The 19,132-nt window shown below is 39.9% G+C and overlaps 1 protein-coding gene across 4 annotated transcripts in view; it reads left to right on the top strand.

Moving 5' to 3' along the window:
• Positions 1 to 19,132, top strand: part of LOC133511939 (dynein, cytoplasmic 1, intermediate chain 2a-like) — a 28,265-nt gene that overhangs the window by 2,497 nt on the left and 6,636 nt on the right. For 3 of the 4 annotated variants that reach the window (XM_061841057.1, XM_061841055.1, XM_061841056.1), the window contains exons 2-13: positions 747 to 858; positions 2,476 to 2,590; positions 3,757 to 3,838; positions 5,429 to 5,488; positions 5,730 to 5,845; positions 11,351 to 11,446; positions 11,913 to 12,075; positions 12,158 to 12,257; positions 13,322 to 13,447; positions 16,487 to 16,633; positions 16,709 to 16,822; positions 18,044 to 18,177. In XM_061841057.1, coding sequence (XP_061697041.1) covers positions 751 to 858; positions 2,476 to 2,590; positions 3,757 to 3,838; positions 5,429 to 5,488; positions 5,730 to 5,845; positions 11,351 to 11,446; positions 11,913 to 12,075; positions 12,158 to 12,257; positions 13,322 to 13,447; positions 16,487 to 16,633; positions 16,709 to 16,822; positions 18,044 to 18,177 — 1,361 coding nt within the window. In that variant the 5' untranslated portion in view covers positions 747 to 750. The remainder of the gene's footprint in view (positions 1 to 746; positions 859 to 2,475; positions 2,591 to 3,756; positions 3,839 to 5,428; positions 5,489 to 5,729; positions 5,846 to 11,350; positions 11,447 to 11,912; positions 12,076 to 12,157; positions 12,258 to 13,321; positions 13,448 to 16,486; positions 16,634 to 16,708; positions 16,823 to 18,043; positions 18,178 to 19,132) is intronic. The other variant, XM_061841058.1, reaches the window with a different exon arrangement.

The following is a 19,132-nucleotide window of genomic DNA, read 5'->3' as shown; positions in this document are numbered from 1 at the left end:
TTTTTTTTTCTTGTTTTTAAGTAACCAAAATCTCTGTTCCACACCACCACAAAGTACAAAAACACCAATGAAACAAAGTGTTAAATTAATCCATCCAAACTGTATCTATGTATATGATCTAAAATCTGAATGCAAAGTCATTGCTTTCAACTCAAACACCATTATTGTTCGTTTAATCTGAGCAATGTGACATGATTCCTCCTGGACAAATTGAGTTTTGTGTGTGTGACTTCAAAGAAAATCTGGTCCACAAATCCCTTCAAATTAGAGTAAAACAGTATAACTTCATTATTTCTCAACATATCGTGACTCTTTTTTTTTGGTCTGCTATTCTATGAACCGTTCTGTAATTGTGTATCAAATTTCAGTTAAAAATATCTGCAAAAAACTTACAGGCCATAATTTCAAGGGGTTCTCCACAAATGTCAAAATTATGGTGACTTTTCAAACTCCATTACTTCCCGTTACACTGAAATTGTCCAAATTGACTGTTATTCATGAGAACGGTAGTGTGCAGGAAGGAACTGCTTGTTTCTGAATTTATGATGGTTTTTAGCGGCATTTGAAGTGCTCTTTCCACCTTTTTTTTTTAAAAGAAAATTCCGCGATGATGGCGGCTAATTGGAAAATTTGCAATTAATGTTCCCACAGTGTAGTTGTACAGCTACTATTTTTTTTTTTGTATTGGGTCACATTTCTATTATGTTATTAATGAAATACACATTTTCCCTCCTATATCACTGCAGCACAATGTCTGACAAAAGTGAACTGAAAGCAGAGCTGGAAAGGAAGAAGCAACGCTTGGCCCAAATCAGAGAAGAAAAGAAAAGGAAAGAGGAGGAACGCAAGAGGAAGGAGGTATCTGTTAACCTGAATTCCATTTTGTGCCGTCACAGGAAGGACATCCGGCGTAAAAATTGTGCCAAACATATATATGCGTTCATCTGAGATGATACGCTGTGGCGACCCCCGAAAGGGACAAGCCAAAAGAAACACACACAATAGATTAGTCAGGCTCAGTCATTGGACCAGTCACTCAAGAGCACCTACAAGTAGTGGTCTTTACAGTGTTGACATTCTGTGCCTTTATCATCTTATTTTGATGTGAACTGTCATTACAACATTTTCCTCATTTTATTAACGTTATCATGCAAGCTTGCAACCTGTAAATGGAGACTGTTATAAAACCTTGTCAAAGTTTTCAAAAGTGCATCTTTGTTCAAGCCAAGATGAGGTTAATGAGAGAAAAGACAAACCACCTCTTGGGTTATCCTCTTGCACACGCATGTGATCATAAAAATTGTATCCAGGGAGATTATGTTTTCCACAATGTAAAACAGCAATATTAATAAAAAGTCTGACATTGTCGAATAAAAAAAATGCCCCCCAAAAAATAACAAAGGACAACAAATGAGAACTCATGTTCTCATTTTGGGGGCTGTCCTGTCTTACAAATTCTGTCTTACTGATTACGGCTTTGTTACCGCCTGGACTGGGGGAAGAGCGATGGTAGTATGACAAAGTGAGGACTACTCAATGTTACCAAAGTAGTGATTTTTTTTTTTTTTTTTTTTTTTACATGACTCGCAACAAGTCCTTCGAGTTTTTGTGGTGTTAATCCTTTTTCCACTGAACTTGATTTTCATGGTATTCACTGTGGTAGAGGATGCAGGACAGTGCAGGGATGACAGCATTGAGGCACAGCAAGAATGTCCTTTTTGTTTTATTTCCTTTCTGCTGATGTCTGAGCAATTGAACAGCAAGTAACCTGGTGCCTTTTCACACTAGTTGACAGTGAAAATAGGAAGCCCTGGCTTTTCATATAATGAGGAAGAACTGTGGTGTAGGTGAAACGTGTACTAATAGTATAGTTTATTTTAAGATAACATTTCTATTGTTAAAAATGCTAAATTACTAAATTTCATATATTGGTCATGTTGGAGCTCTTCATCCATAGGTGTGGCTTCATTCCCTTGTCACGTTACATCATTTGTTTTATGTCCCTGAGCTTAGACAGTGAGACATTTGAATTTTCCCCCTCCATTTTCTCCATGTCCATTTCTGGTAAAATCTTTTGCTGAAACGGTGAAATCCACCACCTCTCCTAGTAGAGGCCCTTTCTGTTGTCACAGTTACGCTGCACCAGAATTGATCATTTTACATTTCGCTTGCGGGCTGTACACCGTTGCACCGCAGCAGGACGTACATTCACATGACGTTGTCAACTGCTCCAGGGCAGGAGATGTTGACCCTTCCACGTGCAGACTACAATTTAATTGCGCTTGCCCAAATCCTTGGACATATTACTCCAAAAAGTTCTAGCATGAGACATGAGCAGAGAAACTAGCTAACTGTAAAATTGCCGAAGTTTGGAATGGGTCACTTAAAAACTACTAGCACTATTTGTATTTTCCATAATATATTACCATGACTTGGTAATTGGTGACATCTCAATTTCCTCTCATTATAAAACAGGCAGAACAACTGAAAGATACCGCCATTCACCATGAAGAGTCTGACTTGGAGAAGAAGCGGTGTGAAGCTGATGCCCTGCTACAAAGCTTTGGAATAGCTTCAGATGTTCCTGTTGGTAGGTGGCATATTTTCTATAAATATCTGAAACATATCTATAGTTGATACTCTGATTTCATTCCTGTATAGCACCTGTCAATTAATTGCTTGTGATTGATTACAGGGTTTACGTGTAGAGAAGAAATGCACTGAATATGTCATATCACAAGCATTTTAGTGACCAAAATGATCAAATATTATGCATATGTTCAACTTTTTTTTGTAGGAAAGGAATGTGAAATCAGGAACCCTATGCACTTGTACATTCAAAATTATTAACAGCAACAACCAAAGTGAAGGTCATGCGTGCAAGGCTAGCATACAGAATGAACTTTACTTGATTAGTCCACAGCAATGGCATCGAGTTAAGAAGATAGTAACCAGTTTTGCAACCACTTGTTGCCCCCCTTGTGGTGAATTTTGATCTTTAGTTCATTTTTCATAAAATCTGAATTCCCTCACTTCTGTTCTGCTCATTCTGCTGCAACTGTACAATTGGGATGGAAACTACTGTAAGACGTAATTCTAAAGTTACATCATCAACTACAAAAATAACATGGCCCAGAAAAAAATCCATAATGTGTTCACTGAGAAAAGTAAAGTGCATTATACAGTGGAGCCCTGCTATTTGCAAGGGATGGGGATAGAACCCGATCATAAATAGCAAAATAATTTATGCTTCCCTAAAATGGTTATAATTGCCTAAACTCTATGATGGTGTCTAAGTGACTTGCTACTGGCACCCAGTTCAGGGTTTAGTCCGCCTTTCGCCTGAAGTTACCTGGCAAAGGCTCCAGCACTCCTGTGACCCTTGCGAGGATAAACAGCTTCGCTATGGATGGATGGATGAATGTTGCTGTCAACCATAGGTAAAACTGTCACTGTGTGAACAGCAGGTGGCAGAAGAGAGCCATTAAAAAGATTTGAGCCATGCGACAGACAACCTTAGCATATTATAGCTATATAACACAAATTGGATTCTTGTTTTACTATTCATTTCACTGTGATTGCATTTATTTGAGATATATCCGACTTAAACTGTCATTCGATACGGTCAAGATGTCCAAGATCTGGGCAGTGTTTGAAAACAAAGTTGGCATTGGGAAGACTATTTTCACTGTGCTTTAGTGTCCAGTCGTAATCTTTTCATCAAAATGTGTTTTTCCAATTTGTTTCTCTCTGTAGGTCCTCCTCCTACGTCTCCAACTGCCAAATCAGCAGACAGTGAGACAGGGAGCCAGGACTCGGATGGAGCTGTTGGGCCGAGGTACAAACATGCACACGCGATCACCAACTCAAAGTTAATTTTCTTCTGACAGTACAGAATGATACACTAGTGGGAGCAGTGCGATGAATTACAGTGATAAATGACAAGTTTACTTCAGCTGAGTGCTTGTTTATTTGATTTATGTGTTGTTGATTTAGTGTGATCTTGAATTATCAATAAAACAGCAGGGTGTTTTGGTGCCTGGGGGACTTCTTAACCCCTAATTAGATCTCCATCCCTGAGCTGAAATTCAAGCTTCCCCCAGTGTCCTATCAGGCCTAGGGAGCTGTCTCCCTCCCGCACCCCCATTCATCGCATTGACTCATTTCCCTCACCACGACGGCCATTTCCTACACACATGGAGGTCATGTTTTCTCCCTGAGGCTCGGGGCTCCACTTGCCTTTCTAAACATCTCTCCAAGCCTTTGGTGGCACAATCGTGGGTGCACATTAACACTTTGTGTCATACACACGTGAAGAGTTTCTTGTGTGGATACTGTGTGTGCTTTTTTTTTTTTGGGGGGGGGGTTGGAGATGCTCGTGTGTGTGGGCACATTCACAACTCACTTTGTCAATCAGTGAGGAAGTGTAATTGAATTTTCAAGCAAGATGAAAATGTTCAGAGTTGCAACCCCGTAACCCAAAATGCTTCTTCTATGGTGTTTGCTCAAGAAAACATTTACTTGCCAACATGACCACAGGAAGTTTTCTACTATGTTTAGCTTCTCATATTCTGAATGATGCACTTTCTTGCAACACAAGAGTGATGAAATCAACCAGTATCCTCCACTTGTCTCCGTTTTTCTTTGTAGTGCACATTACTTTTATTAAACAACAAAAACACAGATGAAAGAAATCCTAAACTTCTGTTTCCAGATTTAAAGTTTTTGCGAGTGTTACAGTATTAAAAGTTGACATTTACATTTAACTGATTTCTGACCAAGGAGCTCATCTGTACAAAATAGTATGAACAGAATAAAAGTGGGGTGCTGAAAATAAAGTAAAACAATGTTGCAGTTCTATTTTTAAGTTAAACTATTTGGTAAAAAAAAATGTTTATTTGGGAGGGGAACATAAAATTAATATTATGATCAAATACTTGAGATCTCGCGAAGTTACACTTTAGTTTGGCAAACAATAAAATAGTTTTCAACATCATGATCATCAGTATTAAAGTGTTGCTTGATTTGATTATGTAAACTTTGTATTTTACTGGGAGAGAACTACATAGGCTGAAGTTCCGTAATTTAACCAGAAATACTGAAGTAACAGTAAATATATAACTTTATCTTATAACTATATGACAGGACACCACCAACTGTTTACGTTTTGCTCAATTCAGTTAGTTTTTATGACATAATTTTGAATATTATCAATTCATTCTTGGGCATTGACTTAATAGTCATAAATTTCAATTTTACTTATTTTTCTTTTTTTTTCCCCAATATATTTTTTTTCTTCTCCAGTGTGCCCATAATACTGCCTTGTAAATGTGCATGTTGCACCATGATGCTAACTGTGTTTCCTCTCCTGGTTTGTGCTGGCTTGTGTCTTTCACTAATGCTGCCTTGCTGATGTGACACTAACCAGGACTCTGCACTGGGACTCTGACCCGTCCACTCTTCAGCTTCACTCTGATTCTCAGCTGGGGTACTGGACACTCTCTTCTCTCCTTTCCTGGTCATTTTCCCTTCTCTCAATCAATGGCATGATACTTGTCATGACTCAATTAATCTACAAGTTGTGTATGCACTAGGGGTATGTTAATTTTAACATTGGCTGTAAAACTAATGAGAGCTTGCTATTCCATCTGACATTTCTCTGGTGAGGGAGTGATATTGTTTTCCGTTGTTCTGACTTGTGTAGTGTTTGAATGGTTTTCTGCTTTTAGGCGGGGGACTTCGAAACTGGGAATGGCCAAAGTCACACAGGTGGACTTCCCTCCACGTGAGACTGTGTCTTATACAAAAGAAACTCAGACACCTGTAATGACACAGCAAAAAGAAGGTAATGTGTGAAAGTGTTGTTGTTTTTGTGCATATTACTGGGATGCATTGCTAAAAGGACTTCAACTGCTTCCATTGTCTCTACACACATTTTTTAAGCCCTAATGTGGGGGGGAAAATCCAAGAAACCTCTCTAAGAGGATGGAAATGAATTTTTGTATGTATGAATGCTGACACTGTATATTGTAAAAATGCTCTAAAATGACACGGATACCACTTTACCTGCTTAACATATATCTCTTCTGGGCAGGTGAGGAGGAGCCATGTTAGCAAAATTAGATGAAGATTCTTGATTAACAGTAGAACTATCCATCCACCTGTATGTTACTTCACACTATAAGGCGCACTGTATTATAAGGCGCACCGTATTATAAGGCGCACCTTCAATGACTGGCCTATTTTAAGACTTTTTCATATACAATGCGCACCAGATTATGAGCCGCATCACATTATAAGGCTCATCGAATAGACGCTACAGTAGAGGCTGGGGTTACGTATGCCTCCATTAGATCGAGTTGCACTAAAGACTTTATTGATCCATATATAAGGCGCACCATCGACTTTTTGAGAAAATTAAAGGCTTTTAGGTGCTCCTTATAGTGTGGAAAATACAGCAATAAGAAAAGAACATCAAGTATTTTATTCCTAAATAGTGCATGAGCAATTATTTTTATTTGTTAAAGAACACAATAATCCAATTGTGTGTCAAATGAATGCACAAATGTGTGCCAGGAGTGATTGTGCGTGAGCGCTGAGATGAAAGTAAATGGGGGAAAAATGAGGCCCAGGAAACGCTTGACTTCAGTTTAAAGATTAAATTCAGACAAACCCCACACCCCTCAGGCTTATATGCAGTTCTCCTTCCAACTGGTTTAATTAATAAGCAGGATGAGAAAACCATGACAGGAAGGAGATATAAGATTGATAAGGAAGATAAAAAGCAATGACCATACAACCAGTTAAATGTCTCAGAAGCACAGCGATATTTTCTTTCCATGCTGTGCCTTTTTTTTGCAAATAAGAATATTTGGCAATTCTCTCTGTGTGCAGTTGACTTTTTTTTTTTTTATAATGACAGGGTAGAACATGCTAAACTGAATTTTTGATAGTTCTGTTTTTCCCAACTCGTCCTCTCCAAGAGATGTCCGACCTATCCACAGGTCTTAGAAATTCACCATCTATTGCAAGTCTGTCATTTTTGCTGTCTGTTTGATTCACTTGCATCACTGAACACATCATTTTCAGCATTCGTGAAAGCCTGCTTAGGATTTTAAACAGTTTACACATCTTCTGTGGCTGAGATGTCAAGTGCAGAAATTTGAGGTGGCCCAGTGAGAGAGAAAAAGATAAAATTGTATCGTTTAGTTATTTTTTTTTCCCCCAGCAGAACTATTGAAAGACACATTACAGTTCACTCTGGACTCTATGAGCATAGTAAAACCCTGTTAAACAACAATGTGCTCTGCCAGCTGTTCAGCACGCAACGGCTTTGCCTCGCCACCACTGTATAATCATTTCATCAACTCCCTTGCTTCCCTGTCTTCTCCCTTCGGCGCACATAACAAAACACATTTGGTGAGACTGTGCATTTTCACGCCAAACTTCTTCGGCCAGCAGCCACCTCGCCACTCACTCGCTCCCCTCTGTGCATTTCGATGTTCAGTGTAGCGTCAGGCCTGTTTTCTGATTGAGCGATTTATCATGTTGTCAAATGGAGGTAACGTGACAGGGCGACACTCTCAAGGTCAGCGGGCGGCGGCATTATAGAGGAAGCCCCCCTCCACATGAGAATTCACACTGTCTTTAGTACAAGTCTCCTCTGAGAAAGGAGTAACAAATTTAGGGTTGAAACATCACCTAGCACCTGTCAAGGAGAGGGCATTTAGTATTAGTAGTGGCACTAGACAGAAAATCCCTAGACAAAGCTGCCTCATTTGAAATGACTTACAGACACTATAAATTCAGAGATTTGTTTCTACATATATTATACATATTTGCAAAAAATTGCTGTAAACGTACAAAAACTAACTACCAGACAAGAGGTGGTAATATACTATCGAACAAATTTTCACCATTTCTTTTTTTTTTCTTTTAATTTTTTTTGGGCTGTGGCTAAAACAGTGTCTTGTGACACACTGGAGTTGCCCCTACCCCTCTGTATAAAAACTTGAGTTTGTTTGTATCCATCAGTGGTTATCTGGCACAGTGGGGATATGGAATTAGGTAGATTGCTATGCCTACTCCCTGAAAACCCTTTTTTTCTTTGGGTAGATAGTCCACTGTCATGGCTTCTTTGCAATCCCTCAGATGTAAGTGTCTATGTATCATGGAGAGAACGGTGAAAAAGTGAGGGAGGTGGTGGGAGATTCAACGTCATAGCAATTGAGTGGACAGGGTCTTCACGGCGGTGTGGAAAACCCCCGCGGATCTAGTTCAACTACCAAATGCTTTAATCAGTTATATTGTCAGAGTTTAAACATTTTACAAATATGGATGCACAAGAAAGGTGCTCGATGAAATAGCATTCATTTTTCTGGGTTACAGTACAGGTTCAGTGTTTGACAGGTGAGTGGGTGTGGTTCTTTAATTGACAGTTGATTAGGGTATAGTTTCTGACCATTCAGCAGACACGCCCACATTGTGAGAGAGTGGAGAATATTGCCTTTTTTCTAGTTTAGAAGTAATTTTTATACTTGAGGTTTTTTTTAATACAAAATCATATTTGGCACATGTGTTACTCATCTCTGTGCTATGTCAAATTTAGAGAACATTTATATTCATTTTACAGGGACTTTTTCTATTTTATTTGCATATTCAGTAAGATAGAAAAATCCCAATTCAGTTTTAAAGGCTGTTTCATCTCTTGGCAGATTTTCAATTAATTTGCCAATTACTACCTGGAGCTTGGTAAATTTGTCTATTGCATTTACAAAGAGCACTAGATGGTTACAATACACACAATCAGGATGCACTCTTCAACAAGAGGGTGTAATTACTGACTTAGATGTATTGCTGGTGTGTGAGGTGGTAATGGCATGGTGGTGTACAGTGGTTGGTCTGGTGCAGTGCTACAAAAAGCTTCTCATGCTTTACAAGTATGTACAGCAGTTTAGCCAATCCAGCATTTAATGGCATGGGATTGTTTTAATCACTGTCGATTCAGAGTAAGATCACAACTTCGAATCACAAAAGCCCTTAGTGGCCTTCTCATCTGAAGTGCCACTTTAGAGTTTAGTTGGCTTTTATGCACTTAATGATTAAATACCTATTGTATGAAGAGACGTGGGTAGGCACTTCCTTTGCAATACGGTTATGATTTACCTATCATTGGTGCACCTTTACTTTCTGCGTGGCTGCACAGCACCACTTTTTCATTAATTAACATGCTCCATGTCAACCTCCTTTTATTTAGAGCTCTAAAGTACAATCCAAATTTCCAGGACATACTGTTTAATCAATCAATCACTCTGGTACTTGGCCTTGAATTTAATTTGTCCTTCCAATTTTGAGGGAAAGTTGGGGGAAGATCTTCTTCTATTCCCGCATTATGGTCCAAATGTACAAAGCAAGGTCCATTAAATCATAATTGGATGCGTTCACCATTCACAATCACCATTTTATTAAATGTAACAAAGTGGTTTTCAGAGCTTCTTATTTGTGGAAACAAGAAATGATCTTTCCCACTGTGTGCTTCAGTGATTAGCCTGGCTGGCAAAGTAGTTTGCAAAGTAAAAGCCTGTGGTCATTGCAAAGTGGTTCGCATGTACTGCTTTCAGACTTATTGTGCTATCTGGACTCCCCATCTGCAGCTCAGAGCAAAGGTCATTTAGTTGTATTCTTGTACATCAACGATTGTGTTTGCCTTAATATGTTGTACAAGGGGTAGGACCGGTCATTACCTTACAACCTCCCTCAAAGCCCGGCGCTTTTCAGTGCAAAAGCCATAATAAGGCCTTGTTTCAGAGGAGGTGTTGGTATATAGGACATCCATGATCCGGGTGAATTCAGTTAAATGTAACCCCGTTGTCCCCCCCCCCAACCCCCCGGCCTCCTCCTGCTTTCCTTTGGCACCCACGTTTGCTCGCCGCTACATGCCCCCCTACACATCCCCAGCGGGGTCACCAGGATCACTAGCTTTTCTCCAAATGGCCATTTTGGCTGGCAGGTGCATTATACCCTTTATTTTCAGATTGTCTATCCGCTCCTAATGCCTGGCAGGTTGATTGCTTCGGCTGCCTCACCAGGGAAAGGGCTGACGAGTGCTGCCAGGTCCAGCTAAAAGACAGTGATTACTGTTTTCCTTTAAGCTTGATTGAGGCCCTTGAAAGAAGAGATTTTAACCTTCTCTTGTTAGTTGGAAAGCATACGGACGTACATTGAAATGGCACGCGTCTTCAAACCAGTAAACTCATCAGTGCACCCAATAATGTTCTTCCCTAATGCTCTTTCTTCTTCCATCGGAAAAGGGGGTAAATCACTTCATGGACAAAGTGACAGATGACATTATCATTTAGATTATCTCAGTGGGAAGGAAATTCTGCCATGCCACGCTGTCATTTTAAATTAGCTATGAGACCAAGATAAATGCTTGTATGAACCCCACCCATGTCCCCCAATCCCTCTGCCGCTATTATTTTATCAATATTTATTTATTTATTTACATTCAAACCATGGGCTATATGCCGTCTAAGAGACATGATTTGGAAAAAAAAAAAACTCGCTTTGAGGTACAACCAATGAGCAGTTTGCCAGCTGGTCTGGCCTATAGTTTGTTGTACATTATCTAAGCTTGAATAGAAGTTTCAGGACCTCCTGCTAGGATGGTAATTACACAAACTTGCCCTTCAGGGGTGGGGGAATGCTTGTCTTGGAGCAGCGGGGTGGAAAACCTCTGTGCCCATCCCCATGCCACCTCTGAAGAGCACGAGACAATCGCAGCATCACCACCTGCCCTTGCACTATGCCGTCATCTGGCTAGGCCAATGGGATGAACCCGGGCACCTGCTCGATCCCCTCTGCCCTGTTGCCTCGTCGCCTTTAGAAAAGGCCAACTAGCTTCTGGGACACAGAGCAAACAGCTACACTGACAACTAGGCTCTCCTTTGAATGGATGGATTCTCATTAACAGCTGGGAAAAACCGCGCTGCCTGTGACAACAAGACACCCGCTGTGCTGTGTCCGTTTAACAGAAATAACAACCTCCTTGCTTTTGAGACGCAGCATCTCTTTGAAAGGGGACATCATGCTTGAAAAACCTAACAAATCCACGGCAGAGATACAAAAGTCTTTTGCTGCAGCCATAATCACTGGGGAAAGCTTTTATTGAAAGAAGAGAATACGGGATGTTGAGGAGGTGAAAATCTGTCAGACTTCATTCTTACAAGGCGGCAGTGTTTTGTGTATAATCTTTCCTACATTGATTATATAAAATGCAACATTTATAATAGAAATACGATTATACTGCTTTATAAATCACCCTGTTTAACATTAACCTTCTAATAATCAGATGAGGAAGAAGAAGAAGATGAAGGAGAAGCTGCTCCACCACAACCTGTAGTCGAGACTCTGACTGAGAAGCCGGACCTCAAAGAGGAAGAAGAAGGTAACACTACTATTGATGATGCACAGTTGATTGGCACATCAATCAGTTTAATGAGCTCACCATTAATTTAGCCTCAAAAAAGAAAGCACAGGTTTTGTTGACTTTGACAGATTTGTCAGATGTATCATCCTTGTATTTCATGTTGCATCAGTACAATTCGGAAAAGTTCTACCCTGCTGCGGACTTAAGCCTCCAATAAACACATTGTTGATTTAGTATCTCTATGCGATTCAAGCAGGGCACGTATAAATGGTATCTAACACACACATGCATTGAAGTGCATTCATCTGCTTGTATTAAAAGGCAAGAGAAAATCCAAATTACGCCCTGTGAAATACTTTGCGGTTGTCTATTTACTTTCCTACGAGCTAAAGGTTTGATGTCTGTTGTGTCTCATGCGAGTGTTTAATTATGTGTTGCCTGTGACTGTGCGTGGCATTTTTCACTGAATTCCTCTCGTGCGCAGTGAGCCTCCACGAGCTGACCGAGGAAGAGAAACTTCAGATTTTGCACTCGGAGGAGTTTGTGAATTTTTTCGACCACAGTACTCGCATCATCGAGCGGGCTTTGTCGGAGCACGTGGACCTCTTTTTTGACTACAGTGGCCGTGACCTGGAGGAGAAGGAAGGGTGATCATCTCAAGAGTTTGTACATTTTTTTTCGTCTGTTTAAAGTAGGATTTAATGCTATGCAGTCTTCTTTCTTTCACAGCGAAATCCAGGGCGGGGCAAAACTTTCACTGAACAGACATTTTACGGATGAACGCTGGTCCAAGCACCGTGTTGTCACTTGCCTGGATTGGTCACCACAGGTCTTTTTTTCATCATTATTTATACAGTTGAACTAATTTTCACTACAGGCAAAAGGTTGGAAGAAGAGCGCATGTGGCCAATATACCTACAGGGACCTGGAATATGAGAAAATAGAGAATTTGTATTCCTGTTGCATCTCTAACAGAGATTGATGGACGAGGTGGTCTGATAATCAATCAAGTCATTCTGTGTTCTAGTTCATCCTAATGGTGTTACGTTCTTTCTCACTAAACTTATCAAAGCAGAAATTCACAAATTTGACCTTGTGCACTGGGACATAATGAGGCTTGATTTGTCAAGATTGAGAATTAAGACTCAGAGGGGACTAAGAAATGTATCCCAACTCTTAAGTGATTAAGTGTTGTTTGAAAATATATATCCATGTAACTTAGTTCAAGCAGATGTAGTTAATTGTCCACAAAGCTACAGCTAATTAGCTGTGTTCAAACAACTTTAACTTTTCCAAGACTTTATGCTTTACAATTACATAGCTTGAGTTCGACAGTGTTTATTTTGAGCCACAAGTCCCTCAGGATTGAGAATGTCCCACTGAAATTATCACCAAGTCAGAGACCCTAATTTGTTTCCTTTGGCATCTAGAGTTATTTTTAGAGTTCTTTTTATTTGTTCACAGTATTTACGTGCCCAGTCTGAAATCCATACCCTTCTGATTTGTAATTATGCATCCAAACTGTACTTTACATATTACCCATCCAAAACAACAAAAGATTAATGGTTTGTTTAGGCAAGGTCATCTTTTAATTTGTACTGCTTGTCCCCTGAAAGTAAATGCTTCTGTTTTGAAAGCTTCTTGGGGTCCGAGTTAGGCATTGAAAAGGGTTAGTTATGGTTTCAAGTTCTGAAAATAAGTACCCAACCAGGGCTTCTGAAAGCATGAAGTGAATTAAAGCAGCCATAAATCTTGAGGGAATGGATTCTCTTTAAAGGGATTCAACAGCACGACTCAGGGCGTGCATCCACATAGGGCCAAGCCTGCGTGCTCCCTCGCCTTCAACCTACCAACCCTCCATTCTTCCAACCACTGTTTTCATTCTTTCTTTAGTATCCTGAACTTCTGGTTGCTTCCTACAACAACAACATGGACGCTCCTCACGAGCCAGATGGCGTGGCCTTGGTGTGGAACATGAAGTACAAGAAGACCACACCAGAATATGTCTTTCACTGTCAGGTACTGAAAGCACTATATTTGTCTCCCTCCCCCTCATCCATATGTGTGACTTCCTCCACGACAAGCGTGTAGTCATGACGACCACCCTCCCCCCTCCACCTTCTGTTAATCCACAGTTTGAGTCCCGTATGCTTGCTCCACCTCCACCACATCGGTCCTCACACAGGTGCTCCCATGGTACCGGAAAAGGGCCTGTGGGGCAGGCCTCAAATGGAATCTAAGAATTCCAGCAAAGCTTAAGTGTGCTTGAAGCAGTAGTGATTTGTCAAATTTATTCAAACAAGGACCGCAATGTTCCGAGAGCAGCATGCAGGAGAGAACTTGTAGTGGTCTTCCCAATGCTCTCCATCCTTATTATGCAGCTTGCCTTGAGGCTACTCCTGTAAGACTGGCTGAGCAGAACCACATGTTGGTTGGATGTATAGCGGATGTGGTCGCAGGCTCAGCTGAATGCAACTTAACAGAAGTGTGAATACAAATTTTAAAGGAGGTTCCCTTAACACATGACTAGAAAAGTCCTTATTGATACGACTTCAGGTTTGCACTCGTTTAAGTATGTAGGAATCTCCTTTTGAGGCTCCAATATAGTTTTTTACTTTTGTCCTCTACTTCCCACACAACAGTGAGCTTTTTGGGGGGGTGAGGCCTGGGGGGGGATTTATCTCAGCATTGAAAGATTTATTTTTTTCTTCTTTTTTTTTCAAGGCATGGTTACGGAACACATTGTACTTGTGTCTCAAGGTACGACTACTCAAAAATATGATAATATAATAAAATATATCTAATAATAATATAGTAAAAATATGATCGCGTGCTAATTCAGCTTTGGTGACTTTCCATAGTATGTATGGCATCCAAGTTCACATATGAACTCCCAATCCCTTAGGATGGTCCTTGGCAAAAAATATTTCTGAGGCATCACAGCAGCTTAATGTTACTACCAGTGACTGCTACAATTTTTTGTTGATACATTTTCTTGCAGCCAATCAATTAATAGTACTCCTTTATTGCCTCATTCAAACAATACTCTATCATGCGAAGAGGACAGGCAAAAATTTGACCAGCTTCTCGCCACAAAGCCTTAGATGACATCCACGCATGTATGCTTCTGGCCACAACACAATTAAGATCATTCATAGAGTAGTCGAGGAACAATTTTTTTCTCTGGTTTTCATTTCATTGTTAATCAGTGATCCAAATAGGTGCTAATTCAGTAGCTGAATTAGACTCACTATACACTTCATTAGGGACATTCTAATGAGTTCAATACAAGAGCTCCACCAAATATTCTGCCTTTGCAAAGAATACAAAGCTCTGTTTTGATGGGCATTGATAGGTATTAATTTAACCATGTTTGTATTATTCTAGTTGTAGTGAAAATCTCAGTCAACAGTGAGATGTTATTTCAAGAGATTTTTTTTGTTCCTTTCACGTAAATAGGCATTCCAATACAAAATGTTACACATCCATTACTTTTGAATCAATACTTTTCACAAGAATAGTTTACACATACACACTCGCACACAGAATGGTTACAGAAAGTTTTAAGAACCCCTTGAGTTTTTCAACATTATATTGTAGACAATTTTTTTCAGTACTTTTCACAATAAGAATAGTTTTTGACTCATCAGTCCAGAGAATGTTTCTCCAAAAGTCTTGAGGATCATGGAGATGTTTTTTTAAGCAAACGTAAGACGAGCCTTTGTATTCTTTGCTGACAGCAGGGCTTTTCACCTGGGAACTCTACTATGGTGCGATTTTTTTTGGTCAGTGTCTTTCTTATGGTAACGTCATGAACACTGACCTTAGCCAGATCTGCAGGTCCATCGATATTGTTCGAGGTTCTTTTGTGATGGGCTTGATGAGTTGTTATCGCACTCTTGGAGTAATTTCAGTTGGTTGTCCACTCTGGGAAGGTTTGCCACTGTTCCCAGTTTTTTCCACTTGTGTATAATGGCTCAGACAGTGGTTTGTGGGAGACCAAACCTTGGAAATGGCTTTGTAACCTTTTCTAGACTGATGGATTTCAATTACTTTTTCTTCTTGAATTTATTTGGATCGTGGCATGATGCAATGGTCCTTGATCTTGTAGCCTACTTCACGTTCACTGACGTTCTATTTGTGTTTTCTTGATTCAACAACTATGGTGATAATCAGGTTTGGGTGCAGCTTGTGAAATCGAACTCACCTTTCCCTAATTTGTGGTTTTTCACAGTGAATTTGTGATTCAACAATTACCTGTTCACAAAGGGTTAGAAAGGTTTGACTTTGTTTGCACCTTAATAAATGGAATTGCCATTTGATCACTGTATTTTCTATTGCCTTGGGTCGTCTCTAAGTGCTATTAGAATTGGTTTGACTATTTTAAACCGGTGTGTGATGTGCAAAAAAAAAAAACTGAAATCAAGAAAGTGACTAACTTGACTTAGTTACACCAGTCCCATCAGGTAGACTGGACCAGGATTCCAGCAGAGTACTGTCAGAAGCGTGTGGAAGGTTACCCAAAATGTTTGACCCAAGTCATGCAATTCTCCATACGAAGGAAAAAACATGTCAACTTTCGACTTTGATGAAAATAATAGAAAATTCTCTAAGAAATTCTCTCTCTCTCTCTCTCTCTCTCTCTCTCTCTCTCTCTCTCATTATTGTGGGATTTAACAAAATAAAATAATTTTGGTGATGCTGACTGACCTGAAACAGGAGAGGTTTAGTCTGATTTGACTTCAGACAGTGAGACACAAAATGAATTTTTTGCACAGCGTTTGTAAATTTGTGGCTTCAACTGTACTTTAAAATTAAGCACAACAAAATTATACTTCACAAATGTACTATATGAGATCACAAAAAAGTAAAGCAACAGTAACTGGGTGAATGTTTAATTCATTGATTGCTTTGCATTCTGTGGGTACCACTCGTGGTACTACCTCCACTGAAACTGTTCCTGCCGTGACGAGTTAGCACTGAATGCATCAATTCAGCATGTGTTTCATGGACGCTACCTAAAATATCTATGTAATCCTTTGCTCTACTCTTTGACAGTCTGCTGTAATGTCCGCTGCCTTTGCGAAGTTCCACCCGAATGTGGTGGTCGGGGGCACATACTCAGGCCAGATTGTTTTGTGGGACAACAGGAGCAACAAGAGGACTCCAGTGCAGAGAACACCCCTGTCTGCTGCCGCACATACGGTACCTTTTTAAGACTAGATTTCAAGTTTGACCTTGTGTCACGAGCTTCTGTCTTAAATTATGCTTCTGCTGCAGCACCCGGTTTACTGTGTCAACGTGGTTGGCACCCAGAACGCCAACAACCTGATCAGCATCTCCACTGATGGCAAGATGTGCTCCTGGAGTCTGGACATGCTCTCTCAGCCGCAAGTACGTCTGTAATGTGTGTGAGACTTTCCTGTGTGGGTGTTTAGTGCAATATTTACATTAACTCATTCACTGCCATTTTTAAAACAGAGTTCCCCATATGGTCAGCATTGTAGAGCATTTGAATTGATGTTTTAAGACCCACAGACAAAAAAGTGAAGTTTACTTTTTGTGTAAAGGAACACGTCAAGCAAAACTTTTGTGACACCTCTAACAATAAAATAACAAAATCAAGACAGCGAAAGAATAATTTTACAGTTATGGGCCAATGAAACATAACTTTAGTGAAACCAACTAACTGCATGGTTTCTATCAATGGTGTTTGTAATTCCTTCCATGAACTGAGTTGTCTTTTCTTATGATTACAGTTCACACTTTCTACTACCTACTGTGATATACTTTTATTAAACCATACATAGTGTTCGAGTGTGACGTCTCTAAATTTTTCTGACTTCCAATGTGTCTGCAATACTCTCCCTCAAAATTGACATGACAAGCTGAGATTGATTACCTATTATTTTTCTTTTCACTACTCAGTACTTGACAAATGTATACATGTATACGGCAGTAAACAGTCGGATTCCAGTTGCTGAATACAAATATCCACAACAGTGAGTTAGTTAAGGACAAAGCACCAAAAGAACACTCTGCTACATATTTGTCTCATATAAATGAGTGAAAAGTTATGTTCTTGTTAAAAGGAGGAAAAATTGAATACAGATGCAAATTTTTCTTGATCCAAAGAAACAAAATGTAATAAGAGCTGACTTATGTGCAACAAACTACTGTATGATCTGATGATATTTGACAAGTGTCATTGTCTGAACATGGTCAGTAGGATTTTCATGTTCATTTTCAAGTACCCGGCTTTAATCACATCCAGATTAAACCTGGTTTGACATTCGATGGCTTACACACATAAAGTCAAGGGAGATGCATAGGTTTTCTGTCCATCTGAATCATCCCCTTTAAATCAGTCTGACCAAATTTCTTTCTTTCAGCCTCCAGCACTGGTTTTATTGTTTTTGTTTTTTTTCCTCATTCATCCTGGAAGCGGGGCTTATTTTTTTAAACTTTGAAGAAAATTATCTTGGCTTCTTCTGTCATTTTATCCCCATAGTCAGGCAAATTGAAATTATGGCAATATAAATAAATGATTTTTGTTTGTTTTTAATTCAAATTTTTAGCTGCGTGCGTGTTGATCTAAACTTGTCTCTTCCATAGGACAGCATGGAGCTGGTTTTCAAGCAGTCCAAAGCTGTAGCCGTCACCTCCATGTCTTTCCCACTGGGAGACGTAAACAATTTCGTGGTGGGCAGTGAGGACGGCTCCGTCTACATGTCGTGTCGTCACGGAAGGTGCGTTAATCAGAACCCTCAGGGTCCAAAAATTGAACATTCCCACCAGTCAAAACAACATCATAGAGCAACACAAAAGTCCCAACAGTCCATCTCCTGCTGTTTTAGGTTTTTACACCTGTCCAAGTAGTCATGTTTTTCTCCTCTGCCTGTCAGTTGGCCACATAAAGCTTGTTCAGCATTAACAGGGTACAGATGCAAGGAAGAGGTGAATCAGTTTTTCCCCTTCAAACACTGAAAAACCGAGTTTACAGTCTGTCATCCCAGCAGGATTTTAACCTGAAGCTCATCCACACTGCTGCCATTAAACAGCTCGGCTCATACCGGATGATGTCCGTGCAAATGCGGCTTAAGGCTGAGCCCCTGCTGAGATGCGTATTATCCCAAGACCAAATAATTGAAATGTCCTGCTGTAGGCCGGGACACCGCCGAGAGGTGATCATTGCTCGGCTCACACACCTTTGTAATTTGCCCAGTCATTTTCCACCTCGTTTGCAATACTATGATACTGTCGTTGCAGTTTAATAATGCATAAGCATCTCTCACGCTGAGTATTTACGGCTCTGTGTTAATTATCTGAGCTTCAGTTGGATAATTGCTCTGCAATAGATGATGGAGGGGAGTTATCGGCATTTTGGATTTAAGTGAATGCCTTAAATACATATGATCCTCTGAAATTATCTGTGGGTCATAAAAATAGGAATTTGACCAACAATATACTTCAGACGTTGTACAAATATTTTTACCCTGCCTTGATGCATAACATCACAGAAGACTTGAGCATATTTATTCAGCTCAGTCAGCATCCAGAGGATGCCGTGAGCCTGATTTGTATTGTTCCTTGGCCTTAGTGGTTCTTTTTGTGATGGCTCTGTAGAAGGATACAAGTTATGACAAAGGGGGGAAAATGTGACAGTGAGCGTATCAAAGAAACTTTTCTTTGTCAAAAAAACTC

Source organism: Syngnathoides biaculeatus, chromosome 14 (assembly GCF_019802595.1).
Source record: "Syngnathoides biaculeatus isolate LvHL_M chromosome 14, ASM1980259v1, whole genome shotgun sequence".
NCBI lineage: Eukaryota > Metazoa > Chordata > Actinopteri > Syngnathiformes > Syngnathidae > Syngnathoides > Syngnathoides biaculeatus.
Note: the sequence above shows the minus strand (reverse complement) of the source record. Positions and strands in the feature narration are given on the sequence as shown.